Source organism: Phalacrocorax carbo, chromosome 7 (genome assembly GCF_963921805.1).
Source record: "Phalacrocorax carbo chromosome 7, bPhaCar2.1, whole genome shotgun sequence".
NCBI lineage: Eukaryota > Metazoa > Chordata > Aves > Suliformes > Phalacrocoracidae > Phalacrocorax > Phalacrocorax carbo.
The window spans coordinates 12,290,152-12,305,292 of NC_087519.1; the positions used below are offsets into that span (position 1 = coordinate 12,290,152).

Sequence of the window (15,141 nt, forward strand, 5' to 3'; positions counted from 1 at the left end):
ATGTTCTTTATTAAGAAGAGAAGGAAAATATTTATGTGGCAGGAGACTGTGATTATGTACACTGGCTTTGATTCAGTTCAGGACTTAGATTCCATCTTAATTGTTGGCTGATAGACTTAACATATGCTTCAAATAATGTATGTTCCTAAGTGCTATTCTGAATGAGGAATTACTGCAATATGCTAAAAGAAAAATATCTGTTAGTACATTTAGAAGAACAACATAGTGGAGTAAGAGGTGGAACTAATTTAAGAATATGTGTTTCAGTGGTATTCCTTTGTGTTGTCAATGCCTCATATCGTCAGATAGGTGAACATCAGCTCTAGTAATGTCATGCATTGGTATATCAGCCCACAATTATACCTGAATTTATGCTGATACCTTTTTCCTGAGTTTTTTTTCCCCCTTTGAAACCTAACAAAGAAGATTAAGACCACTTGTTTGACAGAATTGCAGATTTCCTTCTTGTTCACAGGGATCCTAAAGATGCTTTTTTTCAGGTAACAGTAAAATTAACATTTTCAGTTATATATGGGTAGATGCTGTATTTCAGCTCATAAAAGTATTAACATGTCACATAAACCAATTTACATCTATCCAGATTGGCAGCATTTGGCTCCAAAAGAGAGTTGGAAGCACATGCATGTAAGTATCAGAGAGAGAACAATCAGAAGTGGTGAGAAAAACCTAGAAATTATCATGGGCAATCAGAAATTATTTCTTTTTAGCTCATATAATGTGTGGATAGTAAAATTTAATTAGAATATTAAAAGATATGATTTTTTAAAGTCTTGGTTTTCATTAAATATAATGATTAGTTAAATATTAACAAATAATACTTTATTTTGCATCCTGATTTTAACCTAATTTTAACTGCATGACTTGTTCAAAGTACATAATTTGTTGAAATCGTTATCTTCCAGTTTAGGCTTAACTGGGAACTTTGACTTATACATTGATTGGGCAAATTTTTGAGAAATGAATTCCCCTATTGTTGATAGAGTTGCCTGATGTTTCACACAAATAAAAGGTTTTACTATTTCTTTTTAGCAGAATGGTTTTGTAATTACTACAGTTCACTTGAATATTTTTGCATTAACTAAAAAAATTTTAATATGAAATATCTTTTGCAGCCTTTTTAAGTACACTGTTATTCTTTATTTTAAGGATGGATTGATAGGCTTAATTTTCAGTGGATATCAGGTACTGGTATGCTTTTTCCTTCTCCCTGAGGCATATTTTGTCCACACCACCAGGTCTACATTTCAGTGAGAATCTATTGCTTTTTCCCCTAGTAATTACATACAGATATATGCATACATAGAAAATTCAGTACCAGAAATACTAATGTCAAAGCCAGCTTTCACTGCTCTATAATAATAATGATGATGAGGAGGATATCTTAGTTCTGATTGTTGGTACATAAATATGGATAAATAGTTTAAAACACTAGCTTGGAAAGAAGGCAAAGACTCTGAGCTGACTATCCATGGCATTATTTCTCTTTAAGGAAAGATAAAACTGGACCCGACATTTCAAAGTTTTTTTGGCAAAAGCATGTCAAACAAAGTATGTTACCTGCTTTATTTGTTAAACTGTGCTGTTTAGATCTGTCCTGACAAACCTGTTCAGTATCCCACAGCTGACACAGCGGAGGCACACTGCGTTCTAATTACTTATTTGTGTAGGAAGATTAGTTGGATTGGATCTCCCAGTGCTCAATAATGATAAAGTCTTACTGCAAATATGAGACATTTCTGACAACTTGTTTCTATCTTTCTATCGTGATACATGTTAGATCCAGTTTTGGGACTGTTCCAATGTAGGATGACTGAGAATGAAGCTAGGTTGATATTTTTCTGTTTGATTTAGTCATATATATTTTTCCCCATTAAATTAAGCTCTGATGTCTCTTGGTGTTTAAAAGCTTATATGCCTCAGAATCTGAGTGGATGGGAACTCATAATCCCTTTAGCGTTGGTATCAGGATGATACTGAAAAGAAAGTATTGTATTTTTGAAGTTATATGTGGGTTCTAATTGAGTCCATTCATTGCCTTATTGTGTTGACTGTTCTGTAGCAGCCCTTTTAGCTGTTAAAGTGCTTAACTATTGCAGAATTAGCCATCAAGGATATAATCATAGCCAGAGACGTAACTTATAATTGAACTGATGAATATAGATTTCATTTCACTGCTTTCTTTGTGATACTGTGTAGGAGATGTATTCTGGAAAAATCTATGGTAAACTCATAAATACAGTCAGGAAGGAAGCCTTAAAATTCAAGCCCTAAGCAAAATCGTACTAACTCCTGGAAAAGCTGCTGAACATAGTGAGGGTTTGGGGTTTTTTTGGTTAAAACAGAAGACTGGGAGATCTTCCTCAGTAACTATTTGTAGGTGGCCTTGAAGGTATCTCTCTGTAAAAATGGTCACTTTCCATAAACATTCTTACAGAATTCAGACTGTATCTGTCCTAGAAGTTTCTATTGGAAGTAGTATTATATTACCGTTAAATATCTGCATGTTTTAACAGTAACAGTTTATTATTTTTAGATTGTATATGTCATTTAATATCCATTCCAAAACTTAGATTTAGAGCAGATTCCTATCTTCAGTGCCCATTTATTTCGATTTCATGACAATGTGGATTTCATTATCTTATATGTTGAAGCCGATTGACAAATGCAATAGAAGTATGTTTTTGAAATAGATATAAAATACAGAAGTATTTTCTCAAAACCTTTCTCTGTGTCAGTCACTATTTATTGGGCAGAATTTTCTTTTTAGTTACAGAGAGAGAAAATTGTGTGTAGAAAAAGATCACCCTGAAAAATTTAATTTAGAGGAGGTTTACATACTTCAAAGTTATATATGCACCAAATTCCAAATGGGCCTTTAACTTGGAAGAGCTGGGTAAACCCACAGTATACTCTGTAATGTGTGACCACTATAAATAGATAATGGATAGAATTAACTGAAATTTAGTAAGACCAGAAAAAATCCCAAGAAACTAGGAGACCACTGCTATGGCATAGATTCTGTATCTGCATGAAACTTCCAGTGTGGGAGCTGTGCAAAATTCTACTGGAATGAATATTGAAAACCACTGAATAAAGTAAATTATGTATTGCTGCCAGAATCATTCACAACCTCAACAAAACATATGCAAATGTATTAAATTACCAGAATTGAAACAACCACAAAGATATTCACCCATGTGCAAAATCAAGCAGAAGCAGAAGAGAAATAGCAAAAACTGTCCTGCTTGACTCTAAGTATATTAATATAATTATTTTAGTTAACAGGCTTGGATCCCAAGCCTAAAGATGACCGTGGGCATAAAAATCTGCACATTGGAGACAGGAAAGAAAGCACTTTTAATTTCATTTGGGAAGATTCATAGGGTGATTTCCAAAATCAGCATAAACATTTTTCTAAATTAGATTTTTGATTTTCAGGCCTAAAACCAAGGAAATGTGTATGGAAGAAATGGAATCCCGTAAGCTTTAAGGCTCCCACAGTAAATCATACCAGTAAAGATACTACTGCTAACATACAAACTAGTGCAGCTGGCAGTTCTACACAAGCCAGTAAGTCTTGTAAATATTTTTAAACACATAATGCATATTACTTTATGCATTTTGGAATGAATGCACATTGCAAAATCTAATTGTCAACATAAATTATTAGTAATATTTTCAGGTTTTTTTACACAAAATCAAAATGTTATAGCAATTAACAATGAATTGTGTATTTTGATTGACTCTAAACATATGTCCTCACAATGTACTGATACTTTCATTTAATTAAGCTGTAAACAATATTACAAGGTATTTAAAGAAGCTGCTGATGCTCCATTTACCAAAATCTGATGGTTTTGATTTATCAGTTCCTCTAATACTAATAACAGCTACTGGTTTTTCTACTCCTTTCTTTGGCACCTGGCTCCTGTTTTCAGTGTGTCTTGCATTCTAGCCTCTAACTTCTGCCCCTTTGTCTTCCCTGTCTTGACGGGTCAGATCTTTGACTTTTATTCTTTCATACTACCCTGCTGTTCTTTGTCATTGCTGCTATTTTAACGTCTTGTCTCAAACTTCTTGTGCTGATGTTCCTTCTAGCTTGCTCCCTTTCTGAATGTTATCCAACATTTTGTTTCTTCAAGCTAGCCAGCTTCTTCTCTCTTCCCCCTGCCTGAAATTACTGTTCCCCTTCTAACAACTACAGCCATCACTTTATGCTGCCAATTGATCTTCTCTCACTCCTTTTTATCTTCCTTCTGCCCCAACCATAACCAAACAACTTTTTCCATCCATGCCTCCCCCCCGCCCCCATGCTTTTTCCCATGGGCTCATATGCTTTTTCTGGATTTAGATCATTCCCCGGTGACCAAGGTAGGAAAACCTTATTATTGTTGCAAAATAATTCTGATGAAAATATCTGGGAGAAAACTCATAAATTTGTCTCATAGATGTCATTTAAGGCAGTGAAGTCTGTGATTCTTTGATTTTCCATTTTCTAGTGTATAACTGGCTACATAAAATAGGGATCTCATTGACAGTCTTAAAGATAAGCCGAGGAATGATTTTAGAAATTTTTTAGTGATGGAATCTACCTGAATAGGAAAAGATACCTGTGTGCAAATTTTTAAGGCTACTCATGCCAGTTTGTTGATAGCAGTCTTCCCACCCCCCAGCCCCTACCATTTTCAATGATATTGCTCTGAGATGTTTTCTCTACAGTTACATTAATTGCTTAGGAAAGATAGAGGGTTGTCTCTTGTATCTGTTACTGTTAAGAAGAGAAGGTTTGGAACATGCTGTACTCAGGAAATCCTGAATTAGTGAAGTACTGCAGACATGTCAGAGGAAGGGAAGTGTTCTGGCGTGTGCCATGATTCCCACAAAGCTTTCTCTTGTAACGTAGATGTAAGGGAACTGTGTGGGTTTTTTTCCCAGTGGAACAGGCTATCTAAGCAAAGAGAGTTGCTGTTGAGATCTAGCTGAAGGATTTGGTCTCTACAAAGTAATACAGCTTTGTAGAATCTTTGTATGGATTGGATATGCATGTCTGTGGCTTAATAAAGTGAACTATCTTTCTGTCACGTATTGCCTGTTAGCTTTCCTGAATAATTTTTCTTTTTTACTTTTCTTTCTTTTCAAGTACAATTAAAGAAGTTAAATGTGTTTTTTTTAAACTTGAAAATCAGTGTTAGTCTTACCAAGTTACAATCTTGAAAGGAAATTCAATTCTTGTTTACAGAATCAATTTTTTTGTGTGTTGCTCAGTTTGCAGTACAGTTTTTAGAAACAGAAATGTGTCTATGTTTTTGAACAGAGGAACATTTGGGTTTAAAAAATAAGATGCTTTTACAAAACCTAAAACCAGTGGAAACTTTTGCATGATTTTTATAAATTCCAATGGTTTTGTTCTGGTATAATCATATTTCCTTTTGGATCTTGGTCATTGTAGTACTTTACTAGTATATGAAAACAAGAATATGAAACTGAGTAGGAAGTGATTATTTGTGAAGCAGGTTCAGTAAATCACCTCAGCTTTGGTTATAATAACACTTCTAAATTAACTGAGTCTGTTTTAATGACAGTAATTTCTGAAGTCACTGAAGCTATTGTTATTTTGATGTTTCTCTCCAAGATAAAATTACTTGGGTTTTTATATGGCAATAAAATAAAATGGAGAAGCTGTACTATTTTAGCTCTTCCTGTTAATATCCTATTCTGTGATCTACCTTATTGCTTTAGGCTTGCAGGATGCTCACAGTTTTATTCAATGAGCACTTGTTCTCTTTTATGACCTCTGAGAAGTTAATTGCTTTTCCAGATCCACTTTGATGCCTAGCTTTTGGTGAAGTCAATAGGAATAGGGTGTACAGGCAAGATAGCTGTCTTATTAACATGTCGTGTCTTACAGAAGAATTGAGTGTCCATGGTTTCCAAATGTTCCTTTTCCTCTAAAAGTCTCATTCAGTGTTCCTGTACTATGCAATAATGTCAGAGCAACTCGTGTAGAGATAAACACCCTAACCTTATTAGCTAGATTGACCAGACATAGCAATCTATGACGATACATTGCCCTGTGCAGCAACAGGAGCCACTCTAAGTATGAGTACAAACAGCTACATCTCCCCTGCTGACCTGTGCCCTGTAGTGATTAGTCTGGTAATTTAAAGCTAGTATGGGTGTATGTTTAATGTTTTAGCAGCATGTACCAGACTCAGACATCTTTTTCTTACTTATTGAGGACGACATTGAAAGTGGCTTGCTTAAAGTTATAGAAGATACCTGCAGCAGAGCCAGATATCAACGGCCAGTAGATGAACTATGAAAACTCAGCAGTCACTGGCCAACAACTTGATTCTTGTCCATCACAACTGGTGCTGTCCAAGGTAATAATGAATTGTGTTTATCCTTAGACAGCCAGTTGTAAAGGAGTCGGTCCTGAACTCTGATTAAAATTATACCACATAATGTTATTATTATAAAAACATTTCTAGTGATAATGAAGATATTACCGAATTAGTTGGAAGAATAGGGGGGTGATTCTTCCCCTCTACTCAGCACTGGTGATGACACAAATGGAGTACTGTGTTCAGTTCTGGGCTCCTTAGTAGAAGAGAGACATAGACATACTGGAGACAGTCCAGTGAAGGGCCACAAAGATGATTAAGGGACTGGTGCATCTCTCCCGTGAGGAAAGGCTGAGAGAACTGGGACTGTTTAGCCTGGAGAAGGCTCGGGGGGATCTTATCACCACATAAAAATACCTGAAGGGCAGGTGCAAAGAGGACTGAGCCAGGCTCTTTCCAGTGGTGCCAAGTGACAGGACAATGGGCACAAACTGAAAGACAGGAGGTTCCATCTGAACATCAGGAAACACTTTTTTACTGTGAGGGTGACAGAGCACTGGCACAGGTTGCGCAGAATGGTTGTGGAGTCTCTGTCCTTGGAGGTACTAAAAAAATATGTGGACATGGTCTTGGGCAGCTGGCTCTGGGTGGCCCTGCTAGAGCAGGGGGGTTGGACCAGAGGACCTCCAGAGAGGTCTCTTCCAACCTCAACCATTCTGTATTCTTTGAATAAAGTGAAACAGAGATTCTTTTAAATAAAGGTGGGACACTGAAATGTCTTTGATTGGGGTTCTTCCCTTCGCGAAGAGGGATTGTAGGCTAGAAGTAGTGTCTTTGCTGCTGTATAAAACCAGAAATATATAAATAAGACATTACATCAGGATTTGCATGAGTTGTTCAGCTAACATTACACCATAGATATGTCAGTCCATTGTTGGCACGTAGTCAGAAAACAGAGGTGTGAGTCAATGAAGACTAGTCTGTAGAATGAGTTGTCTTCAGTGTTACTTTGCAAAGCTGGAAAAAGACTTTTTTTTGTGTTTTAGTCTTACAATATCCTGGACATCCAAGTGACACGAAAGCTTCCTAATTTCACAGACTCTTATTAGCTCCAGAAAGAGTTTAGCCTGCAGAGGACTGAGCCCTTAAAATTGACCAGCCTAACTTCTCAGAAATGGGGAAGCTGTTGATATATGTATAGTAAACTTGTAATGAGTTACACAAAGCTATCAGGGTACTAGGTAAGGCAAATGCCTACTTTCATAATGTAGCTGAGCACACCAGATATCTACTTCCTATTGAAATCTGTTGAACTTTGGCAGCCTACTTAACCTGACACCTTCAAGTTCTCACTAGGTACCAATGTCCACCTTTTAGGTACCTGGTATCCTTTAAGATCTGTACTTCACCTTAAAAGTAAGGATTCTTGTTTGATATTGGACTTCAGTCTGAAAACACTGTAACCTTTATGTGACACATTTATGCATCTTCATTCGAATTCCTCTGCTTTTCTGGTTAGCACTGAAGGAAAATAGTTTATTCTCATGAGGAAGTAATTTCCTCTGAAATGAGTTCTTTTTCTTCCCCCTGTGTGTTACGAGTCAACCTTTTCAAGTGCCAGGCCTCTAAGTAAAAGAGTTTTCTTAATGAAACAACCAATCTCGGTAAGCTAGGATCTGCCTTCCAAAGAGAAATGAAGAAAATCTCCCTTTTTAGGTCTGGTATGTAACCAGTTATATAATTTCAGTGTCTGGAATGCTTGATATTTACAAGCTAGCTTTCCTCAGCCAGGTATTGTGAAGTTATTTACAGAGCTCAAGTTTTAACACTTGGTAGTTTTAACATGATATGTTTGGGGTTTTTTTTCCAAATTTGTATAATTAAATTCTGCAGTTGTATTTTATTTACGGCTATGAATTTAAATGTATGGTGTTAAAAAGCTTTTTTAGAAATTTTGCTGTGTGAGTATCATTAAAGTTAATGTCATGTTAAAAACATCATGCAACTCCTTGAATATTTTCCCATCTGAGTTTCTGCTTTAAAGACAGTCCTAATCTTCAAAATTATTCTGCTAACAGCACAGAGAAGTTAGCTTTTTCTCCTGCTAATACAGTCACCTTCTCCCATTTTAAGTAAACGTGATTTAAATAACTGTTACCTATTAAAACTCATTCAGTGATGTAAACAGTTGAATTTTTTTTGTCTTGTTATTAAATGTTAGTTAAAAAAAGGTGTAATGTAACTTCTAAGTATGGATCTCAACTCTGATGATGATTGGTTCTGTAATCTGGGGAAAATCATCTAACTTGTCAATTCCATTTTCTACATATGTTAAATGTTATGAAATTGTTATGTTTTTCAGGAAGTTAGTATGAGGAGTTAGATTGCATTGGCTTATGAAGTATTTAGATTACTTGGATATGGGTCATTGAGTGCAGTGAAATACTGTTGTTCTCTTATTACTTTATTGATTTAATGTTAACTTATATTTTGCTTATGCTCATTCAAAAAGAATATACATCTTTTCTTCAAAAAGTAATTTAAAACACAGACAAGTCTATTTTAATAATTACTCAATTGATCAATCATTTAGTAATCTGATTATGACAGATGCTAAGCACAGTGGTGTTTTAAAGTATTTGCAACAGAACTAAAAGTGAGACTATATTGTACCATATCATGTCTTTTAAAGGTCATGGAAATTCTCCAACTGTCATTTTTTATTGTGTTATGGAATGTATTTACACCATTTTGCGTACCTTTAATGACATACAAGTTATTATAGATAAACTGTGAGGCAAATGTGTAATTACCCCCCTAACCTGGAAAATGTGTTTTGTGTAGTTGTTCAAAGAGGCTGAACTGCACTCTAAATGGCTGTTTTAAGAAAAATAGCTTTCATATGGAATCATAGAGTCATTTGAGTTGGAAGGGTGCTGCACGCTGTCGTCCAGTCTCCTGCTCAAAGCAGGGCCCACACTGATTTTAGACTAATTTGCTTAGGGCTTTGTCCAGTTAGGTCTTGAAAACCTCCAAGAATGGAGATTCTGTAGTCGTCTGTGAGATTCCCCAGATTAGATTAGCTCATTTCAGTGTCACAGAGTATTTATCAACACTAATACAAAAGATAAGTTTGTAAGTGGAACCTTGTTAATTAGATTTAAAGAGCCTGCGTAATGGAGCAGTTTCTGGGAAATGTGAATGGTTATTGAAGGTGGCTAAATAGAATGGCTCTTTAAACCACAGGAGCTTATATTTCAGTTTTAAACCACAGACTATTTGCACTGTGTAGTTTCTGTGGTAAACAAAGAAAAAAAGCTAGTGAAAGCCAATGCATCTGAAGGAAAAACAGAGAAATTACAATTGAGAGTGGCTTTTATAGACCACTTTATTTGGATTTTCTTGAACCTTTATTATTATAAAGGATAGTAATGAGCCATATCCAGACAGGTATATCTGTTTCTTTTCGTATGAACTTGTTTTCCTCCCTCATGGTTGCTTGCAGGATTGATATTAAGCTGGATTGTGATGTAATTGATATAAAAGGCTTTTGTGAGGATTTCTGACATCTATTTGAATAATACCTCTTAAAATCTAATAGATTCTTTTTTTATCCTTATCTTTTAATAATTTGCTACTGTAGACCATCACTATAAATTTTCTGATTATTATTCTCTGGTTTTAGCACTGAACTGTTTTGTTTTTTGGAGACAGCTGAAAAGAAACATATTTCAGAAGAGATTTGCTAAATTAAAAATAATCTGAAAATTGCTCAGCTGGGTTGATCTGATCTTGCTTTTCTGTTCACCTTTTCCGTTACAAACTGGAGTAGAACAACCCAGGATGTGTTTTAACTGTTAAGTCTGTTTCACTATTAAAATGCCAGAAGAAATTAAAGAGAAGACGTAAAAGAAAGGCAAAATACTGGTTTTTTCGCAAATACAGCCCCTCTTCTGCTAAGTCAACATAAGGAAGGTATTGCAACATGTAAGGCCATATGACTGTGCTACTGAAGGGTTGTAACATTTGCACTCAGGTGTCTTTTTGTGAACCATTCACTTGGAGGATGGATTTCAGATATGACAGCTGTAGAACAAATCAACCTTGGTTTACCTGGTAATGATGGTAATATAGTGTTCCAGTAGATAAAGCATTTAGCAGTAAGGGCTAATTACCATTAGGATTCAGGAATGGCTTGGCTGTATTCCTGTATTCTTGAATTACATAATAAAAGGCCTTTAGAAGAGCTTGTCTGTATCTGTATTTACTTTTAAGCTTTCCTAGCATAAATATTCATATATTAATGTGCATATTCACAATTAATTTGAACTTCGGTAAAGCCTTTAAACACAACCTTAATGAGATTTTGTTCTTTTAATTTTTATTTCAAAGCTTCAACTAACCTAGTTTAGATCTAGAAACTTTTGCTGGTATGTTAATGTTGATCATGAGTGTGAACTTTGTTTCAGTGTTTATGTAATCACAGAAAGTGGTGCAGGTAGTTATCAGCAAAAAAGTCTGTTGTGTTCAGTGAACAAGTAGTAGGTAAACTAGCAAAAGCATAATAAAGGTTTACTGATAGAGCTCTATTGACAATTTTTGCTACACAGACCTGTTTATATCTACACTTTGATGCTTGATATTAGCACATCAAAAATCAGAAATTATTTCCAAATTACAGTATTTGATAAACAAGGTGTTTTTTTAAATAAATATTTGTTAAAGATTTGTTAAAGATTTGTTAAATATTTGTTTTCTGAGAGTGCTCTTATAAAATGAATCATGTATGAAAAAGTGGTTGACTCTGGGCACTTGTAATGAAAAGTAGAACATTTAAGACTATTAGTAATTAACTAGACTCCATCCCAGTCATCTAGCAGCTCTGTTAGCTAATTTTCTGGTGATCTTTATCTAAGCGCAGTTATCACAATACCAAGAAAACTTGTAGGCAAACAGAACAGAATTAAATAATATAATACATTAGTCATGGAGGGCTTAGCTGAACACTTTAATAGCTAGAAAATTCAGATGTCTCTTCTTCATCAGGTCACATTGATGTTGGCTGAAGTTTTAAACTAGTCATATAGGCTCTTAAATATTTCTGTAAGTACAGGTCCTACCATCTGAGGATTAATTCCAGTACCTGCTGGAACTGTAACCTTCTTTTACCTGGTGTAACTCTGAGCATGCTATTAAATTCCATTAGCAAGAGTATGTGGTGCAGATTTTTTACATTTTTGCATTGTTTCTTTTGAGATGTCCATTGTGCGATTTGCTGCAGGCTGTCATTTTTGTCTGCCATCCAATGTATGTTGGCAAGAGAGTTGTGTACTAGTCTTTGTGTCTGGTCACAGAAAAAAATTCATGCATCTCAGCCAGACCATTTTGTTATTCCTTTAGAATTAAAAGCATATGAAACAGATGCAGCTTAATAAGTATTTTTTTTTTATAAATAACATTTAAATAACTTAGAACAATAAAGTTCAAATACAACTTAAAATAAAGTTTAATGCTGTAACAACAGAAAAAGCATGTATAAGGATGGAAAAACAATATTGAAAGCTGTATGCCCTAACAGGAATTATACAAAAGATAAGATATGTTACATAAAAAATCTTAATATGTCTGAATTTTTGCTTCATCGTTATATAAAATGTTAATTTGTGAAAAGTGAGATGAAGTACATTATTTATTCCTATTCTTATTTTACATACACTATTTGAAACATCTTTTAGAGCAGCATTAGTTATTTGTTTCATTAATAGATAGGAACATTTGTAGTAGAGTAAACTTAATTTTTCCCAACTAACTCTTTTATCTGAATACAACAATAAACATTTACAAGATTATATACTTTTTTCTGATCATATAGTTTATGTATAGGATATCAGTTTCTCAGGGGAAGTATTTAAAATACTGCTCAGCCTCCACATTTACTATTGACTTGATAATCTGACAACTCATTCCAGCAGCCTTAAAGTCTGACATATTTTACACATTATCATCTGCTTATTATTATTATAGCAGCCATATTTAAGAAGCAGATAGGTTTTTTTAAATAAAATATTATCAGATAATCAAGTAATGACTTATTCATCAGGGTAAATTAATTTAAGAAACTACCCAGTTACAATGACTAAGATAACGATTGTACAACTCTTTAGAATTTTTTACAACTTTCAGTTAGTAAATCTGGTTTTGTGTATATTTTCAAATCTTTTCCATGTAGTCTCTTAAAAATAAACATAAATGCGCAAGTCCAGCTTGTTCAGTTTCTCAGTAGTATTCCAGCCTCTCTTGATATCTTGTCAAATAGTCTTCTTTAAAATAATCTTCCTGCTGGAACTAGTTCTTTATAGATCATTTGTGATTAGGATATTGCCAGAGGAAGAAAGTGGGATGCTCTGTGTTCTTTCTTTGTTTTTTTACCTTTCATGGGGACCCCTTTGTGGTTTAATGTAACAAACATCTCCTTTCCTTTGTGTGTCCATTTTGCAGAAGCATATGTATTATAATGGTTTTCTTCAATCAGTTCTATGAAGTTGCAGTCTTCATTACATACTTTCTGTTGAGAGTAAATAACAGAGTAAAGTAAGTACAAGCAGTTTTTTAAATACTTAGGTTTGGGAAGATGGGAGAAGAATATGCATTATAAAGCCCACATATTATTATAATTTTTAATAAATAAATTGACATTTGAAATCTGAGTACTGAATATTTTAGCTTTGTCTATTCCCACTTACCATTCCACGTTTTAAAAAAGTATATAAACTCTAATCACTGAATTTATTAAATGAACGTAAAAGTCTAGTATGGGATATATGGGATAACATTTTAATTTGTTAGGAATCATTTTATACAGGCTATACAGATGCTACATCTAAAAGTACATATCTTTAAGCTTGCATGTGATGAGTGTACCCATGAGAGAAGTTTGCATCCGTACCTTTCCATAGAGTCTTCCTGACTTGTTCATTGCCAGAAAGTATTCACTTTCCACTCCTTTGATTGCCACTATTCCAACTGCCACTGTTCGGATTTCTAGAATACCTGCAAAGGCACACAGTAAGCACTGTAAAATGGTGGTTTGTTCTCCAGTCACCTTATAAGGTTTAGTTGAACTAATATTCTGTAATACTTCTATGTTTATTGAAAATCGGCAGCCATTGTTCTTGGAAAACAGAAAAAATATGTATTTATTCATGTGAAGAAGGGGCTATACTTTAAAAATTGTATGCTATCACGTCTGCACACAGCCACTTAAAAAATTGTGTGGTGATAATTTTCAAGTCTATACTGAAGTTGCGATGTTACTATAAGTAATTTTTCTGTTTTCAAAGAATCAGCGTATCTTAGAATTTATCAGGCTCAGGGTTTCATTTGGAAGAGTTGTATAAATAGCCAGCAGCGTTCACAAAATTTGTGTAAAGAATTCATTTTGAAGACTTGTGTAGCAGTATCATCTCCTTGGAAGAGTGTAAACCTTAGAACTTGTGAGTGATAGAAAACAGACCACAGTGTCTTAAATAAGATAAAGTATTTGCTTGACCTTTGTATGCTTTTGTGACTGATTGGAGCTGTAAAGATATGTGTATTTGAAAATCATTAAAAGCTGCTTTGAGAACTTATTTATTCAAAACCAGAAAACATTTAGAGTTGTTGTCTATAAATCACTTTATTTTCATCTCGCTGGTGTGTATCTGCAACAGCTTTCTGTAGTCACTATAATACATTTAAGTTAGCTGCAATGTAAAAAATATTCTTATGTTAATTTAAAAAAAATGAGCAAAGGGAGGAGGATGGGTCAAGTTATTAAGGAACACCAAGTTGTTTTCAAGCTTAAATGTTATTATTGTTTTAAGCAATAATTTAGAGTTATAGTTCTGAGTTTGAGCTGTTTTCTTCCATGTTGAGTCACCTACAGAAGTGTGTGCAGTAGCCTCTATACTGTGACTCGTTCAAAGCCAGCCAACTCTAGGGAAATTCCAATAGCTAAGCACAGGACAGACAAGTGAGGGAGGGGGAGACAGAAGCTGGTGTTAGATTGTCACCTGAAAGATGACCTTCCTCTTGAACAAAACATCTCCTTTTTGTCTCTTTCAAGTTTGTTTTGACTCTTGACCACTGCCACACAGGATAATAATTTTTCATTAATTAGGTTTTTTAGAAAGGCATTAAATACCTATGATATTTCTCCTTCCCTATACTTTTTTAATGTCCTGATGTCCTTTGCTTTCTTTACTGTTCTGTTTTGCTTTTTCCCTGATACTACTGATGTATCAGCCCTAGCCTGTATTGCTTACTTTTTTCTTCCTGTTTTCCCTGCCAGTAGATCAGTTACCTCTTCTCATGGTGTATGCCCTGCTGGGCATTCATCTCTGAACACTTATACTTCCGTACTTCTCTATAATGCTAAGCAAACTTTAAGTAAAGCTTTTAGAATTCTTTGACAAGTTCCACTCTGCCACAGGCCTAGCAACAATTCTTACAAAGGGTAATTTCTAACTGAAACTTACAAAAATTATATTAACTTTCATTTAAATTTCACTTTAGAAAAACCACAGTGAGGCTGAAAAACAGATGAACATCTGCATCTAGCCAAACAAAGAATATAACAGTGGAGGGGATCTCTGGGTCATCAAGTCCAGTGCTCTGCTAGCCTGGGAATTGCATCAGATAATTATCTTTTCATAAACTTTGCCAATACTAAATTGGAGTTGTTATTTCTTTGCCCCCAGTGTTTCCGCCGAAGGCTGTTCCAGAGTTTGATTTATTT

The 15,141-nt window shown here is 34.7% G+C and overlaps 1 protein-coding gene across 1 annotated transcript in view; it reads right to left on the bottom strand.

The window, feature by feature from the left end:
• Positions 1-11,899: 11,899 nt before the first annotated feature.
• The window catches only part of FGF7 (fibroblast growth factor 7), a 29,089-nt gene continuing 25,847 nt past the window's right edge, over positions 11,900-15,141 (bottom strand). The window contains exons 2-3 of the mRNA XM_009511187.2: positions 13,312-13,415; positions 11,900-12,930 (exon numbers count right to left, since the gene is read on the bottom strand). Coding sequence (XP_009509482.1) covers positions 12,736-12,930; positions 13,312-13,415 — 299 coding nt within the window. The 3' untranslated portion in view covers positions 11,900-12,735. The remainder of the gene's footprint in view (positions 12,931-13,311; positions 13,416-15,141) is intronic.